This window comes from Trachinotus anak, unplaced genomic scaffold (genome assembly GCF_046630095.1).
Source record: "Trachinotus anak isolate AG129_WGS33_773 ecotype Australia unplaced genomic scaffold, CSIRO_AGI_Tana_v1 ptg000028l, whole genome shotgun sequence".
NCBI classification, from domain to species: Eukaryota; Metazoa; Chordata; class Actinopteri; order Carangiformes; family Carangidae; genus Trachinotus; species Trachinotus anak.
Window position 1 is genome coordinate 19,323,511 of NW_027273879.1, and position 23,925 is coordinate 19,347,435.

At 41.8% G+C, this 23,925-nt stretch overlaps 2 protein-coding genes across 3 annotated transcripts; one reads left to right on the plus strand and one right to left on the minus strand.

Annotated features, from left to right (window-relative positions):
- Window positions 1-563: 563 nt before the first annotated feature.
- On the plus strand, window positions 564-10,817 carry kcnv2a (potassium channel, subfamily V, member 2a). The gene is made up of 9 exons (XM_071465817.1): window positions 564-730; window positions 1,342-1,479; window positions 2,552-2,730; window positions 3,325-3,496; window positions 5,556-5,747; window positions 6,047-6,301; window positions 6,390-6,506; window positions 6,773-6,898; window positions 8,639-10,817. Exons 1-9 carry the CDS (start codon window positions 596-598, stop codon window positions 8,915-8,917), a joined length of 1,593 nt encoding a protein of 530 aa, XP_071321918.1. The 5' UTR covers window positions 564-595; the 3' UTR covers window positions 8,918-10,817.
- A 571-nt stretch (window positions 10,818-11,388) lies between these two features.
- pum3 (pumilio RNA-binding family member 3) lies at window positions 11,389-23,706 on the minus strand. 2 transcript variants are annotated; one of them, XM_071465815.1, is made up of 18 exons: window positions 23,528-23,706; window positions 22,577-22,650; window positions 22,268-22,489; window positions 21,252-21,435; window positions 20,210-20,285; window positions 19,910-20,003; window positions 19,338-19,404; window positions 18,972-19,146; window positions 18,465-18,568; window positions 17,890-17,968; window positions 17,602-17,700; window positions 16,351-16,404; window positions 15,445-15,525; window positions 15,214-15,356; window positions 14,088-14,310; window positions 13,722-13,809; window positions 12,995-13,085; window positions 11,389-12,094 (listed from the first exon to the last, which is right to left on the minus strand). In XM_071465815.1, exons 1-18 carry the CDS (start codon window positions 23,704-23,706, stop codon window positions 11,965-11,967), a joined length of 2,163 nt encoding a protein of 720 aa, XP_071321916.1. In that variant the 3' UTR covers window positions 11,389-11,964. The 2 variants fall into 2 exon arrangements, with proteins under 2 accessions (XP_071321916.1, XP_071321917.1); XM_071465816.1 differs by lacking the exon at window positions 23,528-23,706 and adding an exon at window positions 23,359-23,433.
- Window positions 23,707-23,925: the final 219 nt, after the last annotated feature.

A 23,925-nucleotide genomic window follows, 5' to 3' on the forward strand; every position in this document is an offset into this window, starting at 1 on the left:
TATCTGAACTAAACATTGTCCCAGTCCATCTTGTAGATGGTGAGAGATTTCACTGAGTATCTATACCTTAGAATTAGAATTTAGCTCAAAGTACAGCTGTGGCAGAGAAGAGAACTGACCCACCGACATTAAAAAATAATGACATTAAATACAAGCCCCTAGTTTACCACATCTGTAAAGTTGTAACATGTTGAAGTCGGTGCAAGAGGGAGGGAGAGAGATCCAGAGATGGATGGGAGAGGATAATAGTATTTAAAACTTTAAGCACCCAGATCATCTCAGTCAGCCGCGTTAGATGATCAGAGTCACTTCCTACCTCATTATTCTGTGTATGTTTGTGTGTGTGTGTGTGTGTGTGTGTGTCATCGCTTCTCTCATAGCTGTGTATGTTTATATGATTTACATTTATCATCCTGGAATGTCTGTTTATTCATTTGTCCTGTTGTCATGTTTATGTGTGATCAAGGTTTTGTGCAAACGTGCAGGATGCCAGCTGTGTGTGTGTGTGAAGTTTGAGTGTTAAATGATGTTAGAGTGGCCTGGATGTCTCTCCATGCAGTTTAATTAATTTTTAGATTTCATACACAAACACATCATGTTGACGCATCTTAGAGCCCGTAGCAGGAGTTTGTTCCACAGCTACAAGCCCGGCAGCCGGACTCCAGCCGTCAAAGAACCAGTCGGCCACCTGGACTTCACCTACACCTTTAAGCCATGGAACTCCATGCAGGTCAGACACTTGGTCACTTTATACATGTTTTTAATCTGTTAAGATATACTCCACTCCGTATTACAAACAGTCCAGAGACTAACGCAGCAAAGTCTCACATATGAGAAACTGGAACCAGAAAATGTTTGGTGTTTTGCCTCAGGTATAGAAATGGTTGGTGATAGATTTTTGGCCGGTTGAGTTGTCGATTACTCAGTTCAGTGCTAGATATTTGTGGTTTATGAATGCAGCATCTTTAGCTGTTTATCAGTGCCAGTTGGTCCTGGTTGTCAAATGTTGACAGAAACCAATCTGGGCCAATTCCAGTTGTATGTTTTCTGGATTCAGTCTTAACATACACAAACACAAACTATTTTTGCAACATCTTTGATTATATATATTCATCAGGACCTTTGAGTCTTGACATTTTTATTCTTTAACTATTATATTTGATATATTTTTTCCATTATATACTCAGTATTTGTAATTTTCAGTATTAATTCAGTTCAGTTTTAATCATTTTCTGTTTTATTCCTCTTAGTTTGATCAATTCTTCACTGTTTCATTCATTGTTGTAGAAAACCCTGAAATGTTTAATTCATCAACATAAAGTTTTTGTTGTATTCGTGAAGGACCTGGGCAGAGACATCTATGACCTTTATGCTGAGTATGAAGACGAGGACGAGGAGGATCGATTCCCGGCGTCTCCCTCCCGTCTGCTGATCTCTCCAAGCAAACACTTCATTCTCAACATCAACGTTGGAGGAACGGTAACTTAACTCACTTTCCAACCCAAACACACTGCTTCAGTAGACTGGCAGGTTGAAAATGAGACCGATACCACCTTCTTGTTACAAGAAATGAAGGACCTCATCGAACTGGCCTGTAGCTGACTGCAGATTCTCCACCAGGAGGAGCTGTTCAGTCCTTGTCAGATCCGTTTTTCGCCTGCAAACTTGCGCCACCTGTGGGGGATAAAAAGTAACAGCAGTGACCTTAAGAGCTGCAGATGTCGACTGTGTGTGTGTCGCCTCCCACAGGCGCAGAGGATGCTGCTGCAGTTTCACCTCTGAGGCCACCTGCAGGCAATGAGCTGCAGTTTTACAGCTTAATAGTCTGCTCAAAAGTTTAATTGATTAGCTGAGAAACAGTAAAGTAATTCAACAATTTTATAATTGTGTAACTGTTTAACTGATTTTGGAAAGCAAAAATACCAAATGTTATCTGGTTCCAGCTTCTGAAATGTGAAGATTTGCATTTTTTCTCAGGTTAAAGGAGCTAAGTTTTGCTACGTAGCCAATGTTAGCATTAACAGCTGTTTACTTGCCAGTCTCACCAAGAGCTTCAGCCATTGTTGCGTTTACAAGATAACAGGTTAGAATACACTTTGATGAGAAGTTTGATGAGAAATGTTTCTCTTTGGCTGCTGAGTAAACAGCTCTTAATGCTAACGTTAGCTACGTAGCAACAGCAAAACTTACAAATAGCTCCTTTAATGCCATTTTATGTCGAAGAAATTTTTGGCTGATGTACAAAATGTGGCTTTATTTGGGACACTGACACTGACACTGACCACCTCGCCATTCTGACAGAATATACAATCACTTATTTAACAGAGAAAACAGCAACATAGTAATATAATAATAATAATATGAATCTAGACAAATCTGAGTGTATGTCTGTCGTGTGAAATGGCTAATGACAGACATCTGGACAGAGACAGCTGTAATCTGCAATGGTCAGTTATTAGATGTGTGGCCTTCTATCACAAGTGTTTTCTTAAAATAGTTGTCTTTTTTAGCTGTATTATACTCCTTACTTTACTCTTTTTCTTTCCTCCAGGTTTACCACCTGCCCTACAGGTTAGCTGCCAGGTATCCAAAAACACGGATTGGCCGGTTGGCCACGTACACGGACCACAGCAGGAAGCTGGACCTGTGTGACGACTACATCGTCCAGAGCAATGAGTTCTTCTTTGATCGAGATCCCGAAATCTTCCACAACATCTTCAACTTCTACAGGTGAACGATCACACATGAGATAAAACATTGTAAAACAGGGTTAGATGTAAGCATGGATTATTAATTATTATTATTAATTATTATTATTATTGTTGTTGTTATTCTTATTATTGTTATTATTATTATTTATTATTATTATTATTGTTGTTGTTGTTATTGTTATTATTATTTATTATTATTATTATTATTATTATTATTGTTGTTGTTGTTATTATTATTATTATTATTACTAATTATTATTATTATTATTATTATTATTATTATTATTGTTATTATTATTTATTATTATTATTATATTATTATTATTATTATTATTATTATTATTATTGTTGTTGTTGTTGTTATTGTTATTATTATTTATTATTATTATTATTATTGTTGTTGTTGTTGTTGTTGTTGTTATTATTATTATTATTATTATTATTATTATTATTATTATTATTATTATTATTATTGTTGTTGTTGTTGTTATTATTGATTATTATTATTATTATTGTTGTTGTTGTTGTTATTATTATTATTATTATTATTATTATTATGCTAGCGTTATGAAAACTGTTCTGGACGTTCTCCTGCCTCTGTCCTCACCATCAGAACTGGAGTGCTGTGGATTAAAGATGAGCTGTGTCCCCGCAATTTCCTGGAGGAGATAAACTACTGGGGCGTCAGAATCAAGAACAGCCAACGCTGCTGCCGCATCTGCTTTGAAGAGAGGCAGGACGAGCTGAGCGAGCAACTGAAGATACAGAGGCAGCTGATGGCAGAGGTGGGCTGGCCGTAGAGAAGCATGTAACCAGATCTCTGGAGAGCTGAACACAGCCTGGTCCCAGATCTCTGAATCACTGTAGACATCACTGCGTTTGTTAGCAAAACGCTGAGTGGTGATCTGGGGAATGATGGACAGGAGAAACACCCAGGAAATAAGGTTTGTTATGTCATCAAGCTGAGACAGATATTGACATCTTAAAAAGACAGCCTGCAGACTGTTAGCTGATCACACCCTGGAACAGCACCTTAAGTCTGGTGAAGAAACGCTCCAGAAAGCAGCAGCAGAAAAGTGAGCCCACAGAGAGCATCGCTGGCCAGCAGACAGAGCCGAGACCACCCACAGCAGAGATGGCCACCAGTCACAGAGGACGCTGCAACGTGAACAGCAAAGGAAACTAGAGCACTCTTATCCAGAGTCGATCTCGACTAAAGGGGGCCATTAGAAAAAAACATGATGATGCTGATGTTGACCTATGAATGAAGGAGTACTGACAAGAACAGTGAACAAGGCCTCAGCTGTAATTTGAGTTTAGTGCTTATTAGCAAATGTTAGCATGCTAAGAGAAGCTAAGATGCCTTCGAAACAGTATTGAGTCCAAAGAACTGCTGTGCCTTCGATTTGATCTTGTTTTCTGAGAAAAGTCAGACATCATGCAGTGTCAGCCAGCGCAGGCTAAAGAGGACCGCCCACCACATGCTAGCTGCATTAGCTAACATGTTAGACCCAGCTGACACCCAGCTCCTGCTCCAGTTCGTCTATGTGTTCTCAAATTATTATACAATTTTGAAATGTTGTTTGTAAGAATACATGAGGTGAATTGCTGGCTCATAGTGCAAGCAGGACAGTGGCTAACAAGTTGGCTAACTATGCTAAAAACCATTATTCTTGGTTTGCTGAAAGTATAGCACAGGCTCAGAACTGCGAATGGTCACAGCTCAGTGAATCTTGATGTGCTGAGTCAGTCAGTGACAGTGACAGCGCCTGCAGCCCTGCTCTGGACGAGGCTAACTGTGCTTACAGGAAGACAGCAGATTGGATGGAGACAACACTTGGTTTGTTTTGTACAATGAATTTTTATGCCTCTGCCCCGGCGCCAGCCAGAGCCGGAGGCCTATTCTCTTCAGGATGTCCACCCATGTGTGCCATTCTCGTGGGGAATTTCAAGTTTGGTAAAAAAAAAAAAGTCAGTGTAACAAAACACATTTTAGCCATTACTCAAACAAATGGTTATTATTTTATATGACTCTGGATCATCAGGGATGTAATCTGAAGCTAGTCTGAGTGGCAGAGGCATACAACCATGAGGCACTCATGTTTTTCTCACTCTCCTCTAGTGCTCGTTGTCATTGGTTCTCTGCTTTTGTCTCTCCAGGTTATTCTGCTTCCATCTAAATACAACACAGGTGAACGGCATTTCACCTGTGGTTCTTTGCATTGGAAATGACATTTATGAAATTACTCTTTCTTAAAACCATGTCCCAGTTACTGTGGATAATCCACTGGACACACTGGAGACAGTTTTCAGTGGCATTCATAGTCCCTATGAATATATGAGGTAGTAATCCGTGTGCTCTACTTGTTGTTTTTTTTGTCGTCACCTACTAGCTTCATCGGTTCTGCAGTTTCCTTTTTATTTTTACCTGTGACATTTTGTCAGTAATCTGCTGGCTCACTCTGACTCTGTCTGACCTACATTATAAATCACCACCGTCTTGACAGATGGAGAGCGGAGAATAAGCTTTGTCTTGGCACAGTTTTCAGCACAGATAGTTTGTTGTGGTTGTTTTGCTTTGTCCTCATTTAATTGATTTATTTATTTAATGCATTGCTCTTCTGTTTTGTTTTGTTTGTTGTTTTTTTTAACCTACATACATCCATACTTTCTACTTCTCTATTCTTATAACCTTTTCTGTTTGTGTCTTTGTGATTTTGAAGCATTTATCATTTTTTATATTTATGGAACATACAAAAAAAAAAGTGTTTTTTTTGTCAAGGACAGTAATATATCTCCTGTTTCTGTTGTGTAACTGAAGTATTTCTGTGCTGTGACCTCCAGGTGGAGATGGAGGAGAACGAGGCGGTATTTCACGGCATGGCCTTCGGACCGGCCCGGAGGAAAATCTGGAACCTGATGGAGAAGCCGTTCTCCTCGGTCACCGCCAAGCTGATGGGGGTCGCCTCCTCGGTCTTCGTGCTGGTCTCTCTGGTCGCCATGACTCTCAACACTGTGGAGGAGATGCAGTACAAAGTGTGTGTTTTTCTCTGTGGGTGTGTGAGAGGAGTAAGAAGGCAGGTTCTCTCAGGCCTGTCTTTAAATCCAGTGGCTGCCATCTGAAGCTCGTAAACTGTGGAATATGAAGAGTATGGACGTTTGTTATTGATCGACAGAATAGTCCTTTAATATTAAAGTAATTGGAAACAAGCATGTTTTTATGAAGAAACCTCAGTAAAACCTGATTTCTCTAAAGGTTTTTTTTACCATCAATACGGAGTAAAAGTTCATTCAACAAACAGTCAAAAGCAGGTTTTCTGTTTGGTATTCTCCAGACAGCGTCGGGCCAGCTCAGCGGCAGGTTCTACGGCGAGTACGTGGAGACATTCTGCATCGCCTTCTTCACCCTGGAGTACCTGCTGCGCCTGGCGTCCACCCCCGACCTCAAGTGTTTTGGACGCAGCGTCCTGAACACCGTGGACCTGATCGCCATCCTGCCGCACTACCTGCAGATGGTCCTGGAGCGTTTCGAGGACGAGGACATTCACCCACATTCAGGGGACATTGAGACCGTGGCGCGTGTTGGAAAGGTGAAACAGGGCTGATGGAAGAGCTCAACACAAAACAGGAAACTCAAAATAAAAATGACTTCATGAAAGCCTTCTCTTCTCTCTGCAGGTGGGCCAGGTTCTGAGGATCATGCGCCTGATGCGGATCTTCAGGATTTTGAAGCTGGCTCGTCACTCCACAGGCCTCAGAGCGTTTGGCTTCACACTGAGACAGTGCTACCAGCAGGTCAGACTGCAGCTCATGTCTCATAAACCAATTATAGGAATAAAACTTTTTCCTTGTATTTTCATACCTGGGCTCATACACGAACAAATCCAGTGAGAATTTGATGAAATTTGTCGGAGGATCGGTGAAGAAAATGCAGGAAAATCTGAGACATTTATAAACATGTTCAAGCAATGAATCTATGATTTATAGGCCTCACAGTGATGAGCCAAAACATAAATTCAACGTTTTTGAGGAAATGTAAAATAAAATGTGTCTGTGTGCAGGTGGGCTGCTTACTCCTCTTCATCGGCATGGGGATCTTCATGTTTTCAGCCATGGTGTACACTGTGGAGCATGACGTGTACAACACAAACTTCACCTCCATGCCACATGCATGGTGGTGGGCCGCTGTGAGTCATAACTCATGAACATGCACACACACACACACACACACACACACACACACACACACACACTCACACTCAAACTGACAATCAGTCTTGATATATATCTGTTCTCTTCCTGTTACCAGACAGAGAATGAAATATATTTAATGGCTCTTCATCCATCACTCTGTGACTCAATAGCTGAGGCAGAAAGCTGAAACCTCGGGCACAGAAATGTGCATCATCCTCTGATAGTGAGCTTTCCAAGCGATGGCAGCCAGTATACTCCTTTTTACAGCACGTGTGCATAAACAAGTGGCTGTGAGCAGCTCTGTTCATATGCTGCCAGTGTGCTTTGTATCTGACGAGCTGGTTTTCCACTGCAGTTTTGTGCAAAATAGAAACAAACTTCTCAGAAAAGCTGACAGAACACAATTGTGAACAGTCTGTGTTTCCACTGAGTGAAGTTATGTGATTAAATCTTGGTTTCTTCTCTCGTGATATTCCAATTAAATGCGGCCCCAGATTTCCAGCCTCTGCCTCTCAGTTGCATGGATGTATCCATGCTCAGTTGTAACTGGCTTCTCAGGGCATGACCAAAGATACTCTATACAGAAGGTAACGCATTACAGGCCGCGCCAATAGTATGAAATATGTGCCTGATTTTGTCGCTGGTTTTAAGCATTTTATGCGTTACTTCAGTCTGATTCTCTCTGTTTTCCCTCCAAAAACAGTCAAATGATAAAAATAGTCAAAGCATTATTTAGGAAAAAGTTTTATTTCAGTTCACAAAGTGACGTCTGCAGCAGTGAAACCAGACCAGAACCGTCAGAGGTAAGAGAGCAGTGCCGTGAGATCTAGTGAGAGTCTGTTGCTGAGACAGAGACGGGTCTCGAATAAAGTAAATTTCCTCCTGACCTGTCGGTGTGAAAAATGATATCTTGATGTCAGAATGTTTGGAAGATCTGTGGCTTGTGACAAATGGATCCAATATTTCTTTCGGTGACTATGGGGAGAAAGAATTGGTCCTAATGTGATTATGTTCACTTCTCCCACTGGAATGAACAGACGCAGACCTGCCGCTGGTCTCCTAAAGGAGGTAGAGAAACCCACGTGACACAGTTACAGGAAATAACTGAAAATGAACCTCGCCTCCTTTCTCCACTGTCTCTGGCCACAACCTGAAAGTGGAAAAAGTGTTTCCATTTCAAATTTGCAAAATATTGCTTTGTCATATAGTCTGAAAAGTGTGTACGTTGTTTTGTGACATTTGAGAGGGTTTTTCCATTACTTGTTTTTTAGTTCACAGTTTCAAATTGTGCATTAAGCAGGTTAATGAAACGCACCTACTGGTTTGCACAATATAAAGATAAATAAATGTGGCTAAACTTGAGGAGCTTGACATCTTGTTCATCTCCACCTCTGTCTCCTACTCAGTGGATCTTCTCCACAGTGTGATTTTGTCAGTTTCATTGGCTGATATTTGAACTTTTCTATATATAATTTACATGATTTACAGCATGAAAATTATAGTTATAAGGTAAATGAAGCTAATGTGAACCTGAGATTGTAACCTGAGTTAAAAACAATGTCAGAGGCTTAAAAAGCTTCGTGTGAAAACTCTTCTCCTGTCAGAAAAAAACCTTCAAGTCTGTATTTAAAAAACAGAGAAGTTCATGTCCTCGGCATCTCATTTTGGAGTTCAGTCTTTACATTCAGTATTACTTGTTTTCTGCTCCTTCCTCTGTCTCTTTGATCCTTCAGGTGAGTATTTCCACGGTGGGCTACGGCGACATGTTCCCAGAGACCAACCTGGGCCGCATGTTCGCCTGCATCTGCATCTCCTTTGGCATCATCCTCAACGGCATGCCCATCTCGGTCCTCTACAACAAGTTCTCCGACTACTACGCCAAGCTCAAGTCCCACGAGTACACCGCTGTCACCAAGGCCCGCGGGAAGCTGCACTTGGCCAGGAGGGCGGCAAGGAAGCTCACCGAGTGCTGCGAGGAGGTCGTTCAGCCGAGGGCCTCCCACCTGCAGTGAGATTCTCAAATCTGGAGAATTCAAATCCTGGGAGAAATGTTTTTGTGAAATCACTAATTCCTGAGCAAGGACACGGCAAACAGTCTCTTCAGAAACCTGAGGGTGACGTCACAGGATGGTGTGGTGCAGTTTCTGTACAATGGTCACTCGACCTTTGTGTCAGAGTTAAACTGCAGGAGTCAAGGTGATGCGAACAGGTCATGTTGTTCCTGAAGGGACGTTTCATTTATGCCTGTGTACTGGTGTATGTCTGTATCAGCGGGCACTGGGCGCAGAAACATCCTCCCTGTGAGGTTCATAGTCGCTGGCCACAACTGGCAATTGATTAAATTTGATTCAGTGTGTTTAATCTACATACATCTATGCTGAAGCTTTCCCAGCATCCTCGTCATCAGCCTGCTGTCTTCCTCCATCCACGCTCTCTCCATCAGCCTCTAAAGCTCTCATGTAATCCAGGATTCAGGAGTGAACGACCGGTCGGACTGAATTAAATCATAAATTCAAGACCCAACATCTGGACGATGGATGTGAGACCTGTTTATCTCCCCTGTGTGTCTCTCTCTCTGTCTAATAATAAACCTGTGTCATCATAAAGCCAGGGAGCTGTGTGTGTGTGTGTCATCACTTCTGAATAGGACAGTACATGTTTAACCCTGAACTCCAGCTGAACCTCAGTGTGACTGAATCTTAGTAAATAGCACATTGTTACTTCCTGGTTTTAAGTTTACCAAAAGACTGACAGTTACATTCAGGATCTCAAGGTGATTCATGTATTTTTGACAGGTGGCTACTGAGCTAATAAATTTGACATTTTGTGAAATACACTTGTCCATTTAATCGATCAGCAGAGTTAAATGAGAGGGTTGATACCAGTCATGTCTGTATGCTAAGCTACAGCGGGCGATTAGCTTTGTGTAGGATAAAGACTGAAAACATGGAAGCAGCTGTCCTGGCTCTGACTTCCAGCCAATAAGCAGAGACGCCAGGAAGTAACAGGCCAGACCAAGAAGTGGTCCCTGCATTTAACTCCCCTTTGAAACACAGACTTTTACATGTGTTTTTGGATTAATCACAGATAAAGTGTGTTAATTGTGAACTTTGGAGGTGCTGGTATTTTGTTACCTCTGGACAGAATCAGCTGTGTCCAGCTTCACCTTTAACAGACAGATATGACAGCGACCAACTCTCAGCAAGAAGGCAAAGAAGCGAATTTCCCAAAATGATGAACTTCATAAACAATATTCATATGTCCCTGGTTTTATCCTAAAATAAATGTGGCAGTATTGACCCACTGCTGAACAGAGGACAGTCAGAATGAGTGTTGTTTATTTGTTTAGGTTGCACACATTTCTTTTGGTCATCACGTCCGGCTGTGGACACGTGGGCGTGGTTTCATGTTTTTTACCTGTTCATTTGTGCGGCGGGATTCAGACAGAGGGCTCTGATACTTTCTGTTTACCCTTATGTTTTGATTTTAGCATTCAAACATGACGATCGCTGGTCAGCATGTGTGGTTTCAAGTAATCAGTATTAAAACTCATCTGGACTGAGCCGTGGATTTGTACAAACCCGTCTCAGACAGGAGCACACTGAGTGTCTTTAATGGACAGTGGTCACTACAGTCACAACATGGTGATTACATCATAGACAATGACAATGAAATTTGAATTAGAACTGAACACAATTTAAATCAGCAGAGTGAATAATTTCCAGCTCTGTGGAGCCATATTTCCACTGCTTGTAGAAAGGGAAAAACACGCTGCCTGTTTTCTAATGTTATCTTTTTCTTGTGGTTATGGTTGTATCTCACAGAACTGATGGGCCTTTCTCAGAAGACATTTTCACATGTGAGAGCAGGAAAAGCACAGGTGTAAACAATAAGGTGCGTGCTGGCTGAATACCTGCTGGGACACTGGAATGGAACAGAGCCACCGGTGATGTTAGCAATACTGTCTGCTGTGAGAAAGGTTATAGTCATTTATTTTGAAAGTGAAGGACACCAGAGCGAGAAGAGTGTTAACAAACAGCTAAGTCGTTGTCGTCTTATGGGATGTAATCAACATGTCTGTCTCTGGAGCAGCTGGCCGGGCATTAGACTGTTAGTGTTAGGAGTTAGAAAGTTCTGTCAGGCAACCAAATAAAGAAAATCATTTTTTTTGGATTCAAATTAAATTTAGGATTTTTTCCTTTTCAATTATTCAATCAATTATTATCAAGTGGTTTTGAAAGCCTGAGTTCAACCAGTTTTATGTTGACAGTAATTATGCATTTTCATACTTTTTAAAACTGTTTTACTCATTTTCACAAATAAATTAAAAAAAAAAATAATCATGATTTAATTTTACTATCAGCAGCCCTGCACTTCCACAGAAAAGCACTTTGTATGTTTGCAGAGTGAGAGAACAACAGTTCCAGCTTTTCAGTAATCACTGTCTGGTTGAAACAGTAAGACACACAGTTACATAATGATATCGATCACAATAATATTTATTTTGCAAACAAATTCTTTTCAGCTGATAAAATTATCGTTCACAAAGTACAAAATATTACAAAAAAAAAACAAAAAACTGAGGATGGAACAAACAATCAGAACTGGACAGTAAGACCTTGCTGTTGTGTATATTCATATTCATGTGTTCACTCGTCCAGGTTAAAGGGCCAGTTCACCCAAATTACCAAATAAACTTTAGCCTCCATCGAGCCATGCAGAGAGTTCTGGTTTTATTTCTCCAGGTCTGAGATTTGTTTCTGAATTATTTGAGAATTTAAGTTATGTGTACTTTTCATGTGTGTCTGCACATCTGTGAATTTGAACCTGTTTTCTCGCAGCATCACCTCGTCCTCCAAACACATTTTATCATTCGCACACAGAATCCATTTCTCCATCAGTGACTGAAATGACGCAGTGTCCCAGGTTGTATCCACTTGCTGAAAATGTTCCCATCCACAGCTACAAACACACTTAGGGTCTCGCAGGTGTTTGGTGGACTCGCTGCACAGGAAGTGATGCGTTTAATGTCACCAGTTTGTTTGAATTTAAAAAATCTCTACTTGTTCAGATTCTCCAGCAGGATTTCGGCTCCTTTGTTGTTGCTGATGCTGCTGAGCTCTGATGTGATGGATTTCAGCGCCGCCTTCACCTCCGTGGCCACAGACTTGTCACAGCTGTTCAGGAGGCTGGACACACAAACACAGGCAGATTTTAAAAAGGTCGTTAGCAGGTATCCTTTAATTTACAGCAAAAGGAAATGAGACAAATCACACTGTAGGTTATTTGTATCCTGCTCTTTATCTGTTTGCTTTTCTCCTCCTCTCTGTGCTCACATATGCAGTATTTAAATATAAAAAATAAATAACTTAAATATTTATATATTAAATATTTACATGTTTTTCTGTTTCTGCTGTCAGACAATGGAAATGACTGAAACACAGCCATTAAGACTACATGTTACTCAGCAGTCACTTCCAAGCTGCTGCTAAAACCCTGATTTTATTCCCATGGTGTCGTCTGACAAAAATCACCAAACACATGAGACAAGACAAAGGCTGAGCTGTGTTTACTTAAATATATGAATCAAGTTAGAAGCTCACGTCATCATAGAGAGCTCTGCCTGTGGACCTCACGCTCACTGGGTTATACTGGCAACTCTCTCTGTGGACAGTAGCTCAGGTTTCTCCAAAAAGCCTCTAGATTTGGTACTCAAGAGTATTTTTTGACAAGGGGCCTGAAAATCTGGTTAATCTAGTGACAAAGGTGCTTAAGTTGCCAGCAGAGCTTGTTTGTGCTCAACCATTTTAAAAAGCGCAACAACCAATGAATCTCCAACATGCACTCAGTTATCACTCAGTCATGGAAATTTGTGTTTACAGGGCTTCCCATGCTGCTGCAGTGTTTTCAGAAACAGTGTCCTCTGGATAATCCACCTGAGCTACTTCAGAAATATCAGCACTGTTGAGCCTGATGCTGTGGATTATCCAGAGTGACTCAGACACCTCTGCGCTGTGGTTTGAATGACCCTCTAACTAACACTATTGTATTGTGTAATCATATTGTCTCATGGGTGTGTGTGCACTGACCTGCAGAGCACCATGGCTCCTCTGTTGACTCTCACCCAGCTCTTCAGTATGTCTGTTCCCACCGTGTCCACCAGTATCCGGCCAAACCGCTCTGAGAGGGCGAGAGAGGTATACATCCACAGGGAGATGGAAGGAGGGGGAGGGAGAGAGAGATGGAGAGAGAGAGAGAGAGAGAGAGAGAGAAATACAGAAAAGGGAGTTATTAATATTTTAATCTTTATTTACCTTCAGTCCAGGGAGGTTGTTTTCTGTGGAAAGTTGGGTCAATAGTTTTTGGTGCAGTTAAATTGTTTTACACTTTCACACACTTCCTGAACTTTGTGTGTGAGGCAGAAAAGCCTTAACATTAATGTGTGTGTGTGTGTGTGTGTGTGTGTGTGTGTGTGTGTGTGTGTGTGTGTGTACTTGTACTTGCTACATAGTAAGGACCAAAAAAAGTATTTTACTAACAGAGTGAGGACGTTTTGGGAAAGTGAAAGTCCTCACTTTTTGAGACACCTTCAAATCACATTTTGAGGGTTAAGACTTGGTTTTAGAGTTATGGTTAGAACTAGGTTTAGGTTAAGGTTAGGATCAGGGTTAGGGTTAGGCACTCAGTTGTGATGGTTAAGGTTAGGGTAAGGGGCTAGGGAAAGCATTATGTCAATGAGTGTCCTCACAAAGATAGAAGTACAAGTATGTGTGTGTGTGTGTGTGTGTGTGTGTGTGTGTGTGTGTGTGTGTTTACCTTCCTTCCCTGCCTCTGACAGTGTCATGTCCTGCTCTATGAGCCACTTCAGCACCAGGTGTCCTGCTGGATGCTCGGCCATGTGGAGCTGCAGAGGGATGAAAACAGTTCGCACTGAACAACAAGACGACGACAACAACAACAAACCACTTCAGGAAAAACTATTCTCAGGTTTGTGAGGAAAAAAAAATATTGATTTGAAAGGTCAAATCAATATTTTAACACAAGTTGTGAGTCTGTGTGGTTTGTGTTTACGGCAGATCATTTACTTGTTGACACATTTACCTCTACTGTGTGTTTCCACACACACACACACACACACACACACACACACACACACACACACACACACACACACACACACACCTGTCCGTTGGTCCCTCCGGGCACTAACTCCTGTTTGGCCAGCTGAGCCACGGCCGTCATGGCGGGCCGCAGGTCCCCGCAGGCTGATGCCAAGATGTCGCTAACGGTGACACTGGTGGCCTTGTCCATCACCATAGCGGCAGTGTTGTCATGGAGATACTCGAGCAGCGGGGGGGAGACGACTTCTAGCAGCTCTTTCCTCCGAATGGCCGCATCCTTTTTACTGATGAAGACAAGGATCATGTTATTATCATCATCATCATCATCATCATCATCATCATCATCATCATCATCATCATCATCATCATCGTCGTCGTATTACTCAGGTTTGCTGAGTGATGTGGTTGAGTTCCTTCCTTCAGGCAGCTCATTGTTTCAGTTCATTTATAACAACATCAACTTTAAGACTTTAAACCTGCTGCAGTTAAATAATCTGTCAGTGTAGTCAACGTCTAAATCATGTCTTTCACAACGTGCATGTTAAACTGTTTTTCTTCTGAGCGTGATTTTTTTACACCCGAACACACAACAGCAACACAACACTGATCTATGACAGTTACTGATCTCTGCTGGTCAGCAGTGGGAATCAACGGAGCTGATGAGAGCTGAGGGTTAAACATCCTGTCAGAGGAGCACAGTTCAGAGGTCACTGATCTAAACAGGAAAAAAGTAAATGATCACATTTACATGTGATAAATAATCATATAAACACATTGTGTAAAGTCTATAAATAAACCAATATATATTATGAGATCATTTAAGAAAACATTAAAACATGAACCTTTTTGTAAATTATTTTAACGTCAGTTTTATTTCATTTATCTTTAACTCCTGTAACTTTTGTTTTATGTCACTTTGTATTTCATAATGTAACTTTTCATCAGAGTGGAGCAGCCTCGAATCACCAGCCCCTAAGAGAGAGAGACCACAGAGAAAAGGCTGTCGTTCACTCAGCTGTTTCATCCTCACATCAGATCACAACATAGTCGAGGTAACTCTGAACTAACGTCTTCACTCACACAACAAGTTAAACTGCAGTGAGAAGAGACGGTGTAGAGTATAACACTGTGCCCCCCTCTGTACGGACAGCTGTGTGTGGGTCAACACACTCTGGGACTCTTGTTACCTGTGTGCGTTTCCGTCTCCTTGCTCCAGCACCTTGATGATCTCCGGCAGCAGGTGAGCCGGGTCTCTGGGGCTCAGCAGGTACAGCAGAACCTTCTTCCCGTATTTATTACTGATGACCTCGTCCAGAGACGACAGGATCTCCTGAACAGGTGGGACACAGGTGAGACCAGGTTCACAGACAATGAATAAATGAATGATCAGGACCGTCATCGGGCGTCATCGGACTTACTGAGAGCACTGCCTGTTTGACCAGCTTGGTGTCGTCCACACAGTCGAACATGGCCAGAAGAACCAGGTGACCGTACTCCCCCTGTGGACCAACAACAACAGACCTTTACCAGCCGACACATGAGCAGCAGGAGCTGAGAAGAGACCCTCAGATCTGAAAACCAGGAGTCCAGGTCAGCTAATCAGGTCTGGATCTGAACGCTGAAAATGATTTCATGCTGCCTCAGTGTGAACGTCGTCGTTGACTCTTAACTTTGATTCACTGGTTTCCAGTAAATCCTAGAAGTTGAAGTATTAATGCCTGTCTTTAAGGCCATACATGGTCTGGCTCCTCAGCATCTCTCTGACTTGCTTGTGACCTGTGACCCCTCAGCTGGAACAGGCCGTCTGGTTTTTCCCAGACTCTCCTGGAGAAGTGGTCAAAGTGCTTTTTGCTTTTATGTTCCATGTTCCAAGCCACAGGAACATGCTACATAATCATATTAGCAGCATCCTTTAAAACTAAACTGAAGACATGTCCTGCAGTAGTCTAGTTTTGCTTAATTAATATTTTATTCCTTTTATTGGTTTTAACTTGCGTATCGTATTATTTTTTTGGTCTAATTATTATTAATTGAAACATATTTTATTCCTTTAATTTATTCTATTAATTTCTACTGATCGGTTTTAATCACTTAATTTTCATATGTATCATTTATGTCTTTGTTTTGTGTTAATTTATGTGTTTGAAACTTCCATGCTTCCACCTGGAATGATATGTGCTACGTATATAATCTTAGATAAATGTTTACCCTGGGTTCAAACCTCCTGCTGGTAAATGAGTTGGGCTATCTAATGAAACACCTTCATTCATTGTTTCTATGAATGAATGGATGAATGGATGAATGGAGAAGCACTGAGAACTCACCGTGGCAAACTTCACCATGTACGTCTTCATAGTTTTGATGATGACTTTTCTGTCCTGAAACATGAAACATGAAAAACAAAAACTTAGACATTGTACACTGGACTCTGACTTTACTTCCTTTTATTCCTGTTGGTTTGGAGATTAAGTGATGAATTGTGGGGCTCCTCTCTGTGTGGGGGGCATGAAAACAGTTGAATGCAGCCTTTGTGTCTCCAGAGGGAGCTGAGTGAAATGTCCGGAAGTGATGGTTCAGTTGCATTGTGGGTAACGTAGGCACCAGGTTTTGAGAAGGAAGAAGAATGTGTGGGATAAAGATCTGGTTCTGCTGTTCAACAATGTTACAGACGTTCAACATTAAATCAGTGCAGCTCTCTCTTAACTAGGACACGAGCGGCCGGCAGCGATGAAGTGGTGAGTGCATGGACACCAGTCGTGACCTGACAGCAGCTTATTTAAAAGTTTCATTTCTGCAGGAATTAAGTAGGCCACCTTAAAACAGTGTGACACACACATTGTTTGGTGTCTGACATGAACACCACCGTCTCACTGCTCTCCTCCTCCTCTCTTTGAGCCGTTTCTGAACAGTTTGGTGCCGGACGTCCACTGTCGGCCCTGGAGGCTTTCGTCTGTTCATGACCACGTTGACGCTGTAGAGACCTGAGGTCACACCAGTCACTGAACAAACTTCATGACACTGAACTTCTTTCTCTTCTAACATCTACGCTGTCATATCAACAGTCAGGCATGGCATTGACTCTGGTGCCTACATTACCCACAATGCAACCATCCCACACAGTCCTGACTGTGCTGACCATGTTCTTCCTCACTGTATTCTTTATTTTCTTGTGCACTCTTTACCTACATGTGTGTTGAGCTGAATGACAGCAGCTGTCCTGCACTGTTTTGGACGTCATCCAACAGTTGTTTACTGTCATGTGACGCCTTTAGTGACAATGCACAGTGTCTATTACACAGCTGCACCTCACTTTTATCCAACATGGTGGATGTGTCTTTGGCCGACAAAGGATTCTTGATATTCATCATTTATGTGTATTTTATATTGTTTACATATTTTTACTATTGATTGTTGTTCATCATCGTGAGTTTGTGTATCTGTTGCAGCTGTAAACCAAATTCCCTTCAAGAAAATAATACACTCAAACAGAGGCTGTGATGTCGTGTTGTCTCTTAGCTTGTGTGTGTCTGTGTGTGTGTGTGTGTGTGTGTGTGTGTGTGTCTGTGTGTACGCACCTTGGCTGTCCCGTGCCACAGACAGTGCATTGCTACTCGAGCTCCGTCGTGTGTGTGAGCCATGTAGACGACTGACTCTCTGATGGACTCGATCATCTCCTGCTCACAGCAGCACAAACACAAACCAACGACAGGAAACACGTCAGAGGTGAACACAGTCACTACCAACAACACACTGACACACTTTTCTTTCAGTCACACATTAATTTATTATCAAGCTTTTACATAACGTTTCCTTTGGTTGTCCGTGTGGAGAGCATCAGTAAAGATGTGTCCCGCTCTACTCACCGTTCTCTGTTTGTCAGGCGCAAACAGGAAGAAGTCCAGGAAGACTTTGTGGACCAGAGAGTGTTTGATCACCTGCTCTCTGTAACACAACAACAAGTCGCACTCACATGGGTTAACTTCATCTTATACTGTGTGTTGTAAGGTGTCCTTGAAAGGACACCAAACTGTTTCCCAAATAAAAGTTTTTCAGCTCTCAAATTTGTTCTGATCTGGAGGTAAATGATTATTTTTCTATTATAAAATTATCACAAATCACATTAACTTAGCGCTCAACTGCAACTTCCTTGTCAGTGATATTTTGTGTGTGTGTGTGTGTGTGTGTTTGCTTCTGTAACACGGACACTGATTTCAGACTAAAAGCCGTCATGTTTCCCTCTGGGTGATTTTTAATTTCTCTATGCACTAAACACAAGGTTCCTATAATACTTGTTGTTTTATCTACTGTTCAGTACAGCGGCACAGACTCCAGTTACCCTTTAACAATTCTCTAACTGAATCTGTTTCCCTGCACAGTTTCAGTAGTAAACTGTCTTCAGCTGATCGTACTTTATCTCACATCATCTTTTTTCTCTTACTTCTGAGCCATGGGCGTGAGAATCTGCTTCATCTCATCGATGATGTTGTTCAGCTTGTCTGGGTTCATCTCTGCGACTTTCTCGATGGTGTTGCACACTGACGACTGAGGGAGAGAGAGAAGTTCACAGCCAGTTAGTCAATAATCAAATGTTTCAATTACCATAGTTGTTCAGCTTGTTGTGGAGTCACACTGCTCCCATGTGGCCAAAAATCTATTAATGCAGCTTCTATGTCACCTTTAAATCTGAGGATTCAGGGAGGATTTATCTCCACTGACTCACAACTGGTTTTATTCAGCAGTGACACTTTACAAATGTAAACATCCTCTGTGGAAGCTCAATGATGAGATGTGAAAGTATAAACAGGAAATATATGGATAATAAGTTAATAGAAACGACAGTGTATAAATGCAAAAGATAATTCAAGTGAGTCAAGAGTCAAGCAAAGACACCAAGATGCCTTGTGTGTGTGTGTGTGTGTGTGTGTGTGTGTGTGTGTGTGTGTACCTTGCAGACAGTGAAGGTGTTCCCATACAGCTCCTCAGTGAGCATGAGTCTCTGTGCGAGCACGGCTTTGTCGTTGTAGGCGTACTCGATGATGGACGAGGCAGCGGCGTGGCGAAGCATCGGGCGCACATGACCTTTAAATGTTTGCATCACAGCCGCCAACAGCTCCTTGTTCCTGTGGAGGGAATAAACATGCACCAGTCTTACACGTGTCCACAAACAGAAACAACGTCTGCACACACTCAGTGTATTGAGGTATACAGAGGTGTTTCTGTTACTTAGTTATTTAGCCTCATGTTCAAAATAACAGAAACACACCTGTCAGTGTAACACAACACAGACGGAGGGAAGACTGAGCTGACTCACCCGTACATCAGCAGTTTTTTCACCACGTGTTTGCCATACTGCGACTTACTCAAACCGATGATGTCATCTGAGGAAACAACAAAGCGCAGAAGGTTCATGTTTGTTAATTAGCTGCTCTGCTCGGGTGTCACAAATAAAAACGCAGAAGCTAAACTGCAGATCAGTCTGTGTTTGATTCAGCTGCATGAGTGAAGTTTTCTTGCTTAAAGTTCATGCATCCATGGTTTGTACAGACTGTATTCTCTGAGCCTTTGGGTGAGCTCCTGGCAGCCCTGTTGGAGACTCCTGCTTCACAGTGTCCCGCTGCAGCTTACTGAGCAGCTTATATTTGTGTTTGTTTGTTGTTTTTACACTGTTAAGAGCTGAAATCTCCAGTGATGGAACAAACACAATGCAGGCAACTGGTGTCCAGTGAGGTGAGGAGTTTTAGTTAGTTTAGTAGTAGTATTCGGCTTATAAGACGTTGAGTCTAATACTAACTGAAGACCTGCAGAAGGAAAGTGGTTAATGAGGAAATCACAGACAGACAAACAGACTCAGTAACAGATGGAGAAGAAAAACTCGGCCCTCACCTTTAAGCTCACCAAACACTTCCTGTCTCTGCTCGTGGCTGCCGAACTGGACGAAACACTGCAGCACTCGCACCGAGTCGTGAGCAAACGCCATCTGGAGGTAGAGGCGATGGTCCGCAAGATTAAGACACAATATAAGAGCAGGAGAAACCACATCCACAGCATCCGCTAACAGCAGCAAGATTCATTTTGTTGTTTATGGGCAGTAACTCGTGAGGGATTCACACAGATGATCTGACAATTCAAACAACAGTGTAACAAATCTACGGTGAAGTGATGACATCACAGAGTCAGACTCACCTGTTTGATTTTCCCACGGATCAGATCATGAAGCTCCTTCATAAGTTTCTTCTTCAAGTCGTTGTCACAATTTTTCCTGTTGACACACACACACACAGACAGACACACACACACAATCATCACAACCAGCACGATGTAATATACATTAACACTCTTGTGAACACACTGTGTCTGTGCCAAATTAATGCTAGACTGATTTCTTAAAATCCAATCCATCAACTGTTAAACTGTCAGTGACCTCCATCAGTTTGTTAAATGGTCAAATAGCTCTGGAAACCGCCTCCTCCCACACATTTCTAACACTGGAGGACAGGTAAGAAAGTTTTCATCTTCATCTTTAATGAGATGTTCTGTGACCTGAGTTATTAGTTTTATGAGTCTGAATGTAGAATGGGTTAGTTTGACTACACAGCTTTGATCTGCAGTGAAACATTTCTGTTGAAGTTTCACTTTCTGTTTAGTTAAAAGGTAAAAAAAAAGACATGAAGAGTTCCAGGGTTCGAGGGTCAACTGTCTGTAGCTGTGTCCCAATACTGGGGCTGCATCCTTCAGAGGCTGCATCTGAAGACTAAATGCATCACAGCAGCATGACAAGACTGTCCCATTTCCAAGACTTCTTGAAATGCGGCCAAGAAACGCTGCCTTCTTTTCCTGAGCAACAAACGCGCCAATGGGTGCGTCATTCGTGGGCCAATCTATCCCAGCATTCACTGTGCACCGGTTATAACAGCAAACAACACTGAGAGAGTCTGAGAATTACACTTTTAAATGCAAGTATTGGGTTTCAGCTCAGTTCCACAGCTGATGATGCAAAGTTTAGTTTAAGGTGCAAGTTTATGAGAAAAAAAGTTGTGTTTTGTCAAGGTTGTTAGGCAGTTGTTAAGTTTCATTTCAGTTCGGCCTTCATAGACCACGTCCTTGGAAGGATGCGGCCCCTGAATTGTGAAACAGCTTGTGTGTGTGTGTGTGTGTGTGTGTGTGTGTGTGTGTGTGTGTGTGTGTGTGTGTGTGTGTGTGTGTGTGTGTGTGTGTGTGTGTGTACCTCCTGAGTTCTCCCCACACTTTTTTGGCATGACAGATGATCTGGAACATGTCCTTCCTCTCCGCCTGCTGCCTGTTCTTCTTCAGGTCCTTCTTCCTCTGCTGCCTGTTCTTCTTCAGCTCCTCCTTCGTCAGCTCCGTCTTTGGCTTAAACTCGCCTTTCTTCATCCTCTTGGACACTGGACCTGTTTTCACATGTCAGTCACAATCATTTAGAAAAGACTCAGGCTGAATCCAGGCACTGATGAAACACGAGTTAAACTTCAGACACTTCTGCCTCGAGCAGAGCTGTAGGATATTTTCAGGTGTGCATGCTGCAGGAAGCATAGCAGTTCTGTTCATACTGCACAACTGTACAGCAAATGATTTACACCCAAAGACAACGCAGGTAGAGAGTGTAAGGCTGCGGCGCTCGAGAACTGACATCCCATCATGATCCAACTATTAATATTGCATTTTTTTAAAACAACAATTGTAATGTTAAGTACTTAAGGTGCCTAATCATGAGTGGATATTGTAGAAATATATAATTCAGTTGGATTAAAAAAAAAATCCTGTCTGCTGACAGAGTCGGCATAATGCTACAGGCATGTGTAACACTGTATAAGCTGTGTATTGCTGTTTTGGGTGCAAGAAAATAAACTAGATCAGATGTTCATGCTGTTAAAATTCAATTTGTTTTAAGGATATTTGATGTGGATAATTGATGTGCGTGTTTCAAACTACATTTGTATTGTATTTACATATTGTATTAACTGTAGCAAGGCACCAAGGCAGAGTAGGGGAATCACTGTGTAGTATATATTGTAATGGTGCCCTGCAGCCTGAAATAACTCACTCTGTTGTACTGTGTTGTGAAACGAGAGGGATCACAGACACGAGGATGAACCGAGCGTAAACACGAACTGGTCAAAATGTTCAGGAGAAGTCTGAAGCAAAAGACCAAAACATGCACACTAATGTTCTAATCTGACAGCTTCTGCAACAACAAAGAGCCACAAGCAGATGTTTTCTCACCTTCACCCTCTTCTCCGTCTTTATCTGATGCCAGTTTCCTCTTGTTTTGCCCCTTACCGGCTTTGGAGAAGGCAAATTTCTGATCTTTCTTGCCGCCATCTCTTCCCTTCCATGGGCTGCTCTTCCTCTCTGTGTTGTTATATGGTTTGAAGGGCTTCTTACCACCTGGCTTTCCACCTGGTTTTCCACCTGGTTTTCCACCTGGTTTGGTCCCTAAGGAATCTGGGCAGATTGAAACATTAACTAGAAATGAGAAGCCTGGCTGAAACTGACGGTGTACATAGCTGGTTGATGTGAAACCTGACTTACCTTTTCCTTTCTGTGTCAGCCTCTGCTTCTTTCCACCTTTAGGAGAAAAGGGTTTTTTGGATTTGGCCTCCATCCTACAGTAAGTCCCAGAGAGAAATGCAGATGAGGGCAACAGCAGAAAGACATACTGGACAGACGTACAAGTAATCAGAGCCTGAGCAGTGATGGTACAAATGAAACACTTCTATATAACACACTTCCAGATCAGGTTTTGTTATCTTTAACTGCTGTAAGAAACATTAATATTTAAGGCTTGCAGAAAAGTTTCAGCTGATTATTTTCTGCATGTTGACAGGAAGGGAACATGTATCAGGTCCAGCAGAGATGCTGACCGCAGAAAAAACAATAATTCAATTCAATTCAATTCATTTAATACAATGTAATAACTTTTACGTCTGATATGTAAAACACTGATGACCTGCAAACAGGCCGTTAAACATATCAACATGTATGTACTGTAGGTGAAGGTTCCACATTGCCAAAACCAGAAAACTCAAAAAGAAAAGAGTACTGAATGTCATTATTTATGAAATGTACGGGGGGATGGATTTTCTTTTAATCTGCTTAATTTCTGTTAGCTGCTTTTAGCTGTTAGTAGAGGCTTTCTTAAGGAGTCAGACCACAAACATCAAGAAAACACCATTGACTACTAGCTAACGTAGAACATGCAACACTCAAATAAACTATTTTTCGTGACTACTCTGATACGTCACTTAATTTAGCTTTCTAATACTTCACATTTTTACTTTGACTAGTTTAAGAATGCAATGTCGATACTTGACCTAGCTGAGATTTGGCAACTTTTTCCCAAACTGGTCGGTTAATAAGGCAAACAATGTCTGTCAACACGTGTTATTAAACTATCGATACAGCAGCGCGTCTCCGAGGTTTATCTGTACTGTTAACGCCAACAATTACATCGTCTGAAACCGTTGTATCAGTATAACTTACATTTTAGGTGCACACACACGCTGCCACAGCGCCGTCCCATGTGTTCTGGTACGGACACGGTTTACGGCACAAACCATCCAATCACCTTCAAGTTTCGCTGCCGTAAAACGTAGGTTGTTACGACAACTTTTTTCATCACCGAAATGTAGTACAACATGAACGTTGACGGTCTGCATCATCACATTTCAAGTTTTTGGTCGGCTCCGCGGTCCAACAGTTTCCCGACAACAATTTAGTTCAATATCTGTCACTAGTCTTTCCCTGCGCGGCAGTGAAGACGCCATGTTTGTTTACAAGAAGAATTTAAAGGGACAGGCGGACCATAAACCTCGTTACTATGGTTACAGCTATATACAGTATCTACTGCAAATACATCAGTATGAGTTCAGAACCAAAAA

Excerpts from the sequence above, each read along its gene's own strand:
- kcnv2a (XM_071465817.1), top strand. The coding sequence starts at position 596 with ATGTTGACGCATCTTAGAGCCCGTAGCAGGAGTTTGTTCCACAGCTAC. Across the intron at positions 3,497-5,555 it reads AGAGGCAGCTGATGGCAGAG|GTGGAGATGGAGGAGAACGA; the intron begins GTGGGCTGGCCG and ends TGTGACCTCCAG. Across the intron at positions 6,899-8,638 it reads ATGCATGGTGGTGGGCCGCT|GTGAGTATTTCCACGGTGGG; the intron begins GTGAGTCATAAC and ends TTGATCCTTCAG.
- pum3 (XM_071465815.1), bottom strand. The coding sequence starts at position 23,706 with ATGATGCAGACCGTCAACGTTCATGTTGTACTACATTTCGGTGATGAA. Across the intron at positions 19,405-19,909 it reads AGTGTTTGGTGAGCTTAAAG|ATGACATCATCGGTTTGAGT; the intron begins GTGAGGGCCGAG and ends TTGTTTCCTCAG. Across the intron at positions 19,147-19,337 it reads AAAAAACTGCTGATGTACGG|GAACAAGGAGCTGTTGGCGG; the intron begins GTGAGTCAGCTC and ends TTCCCTCCACAG.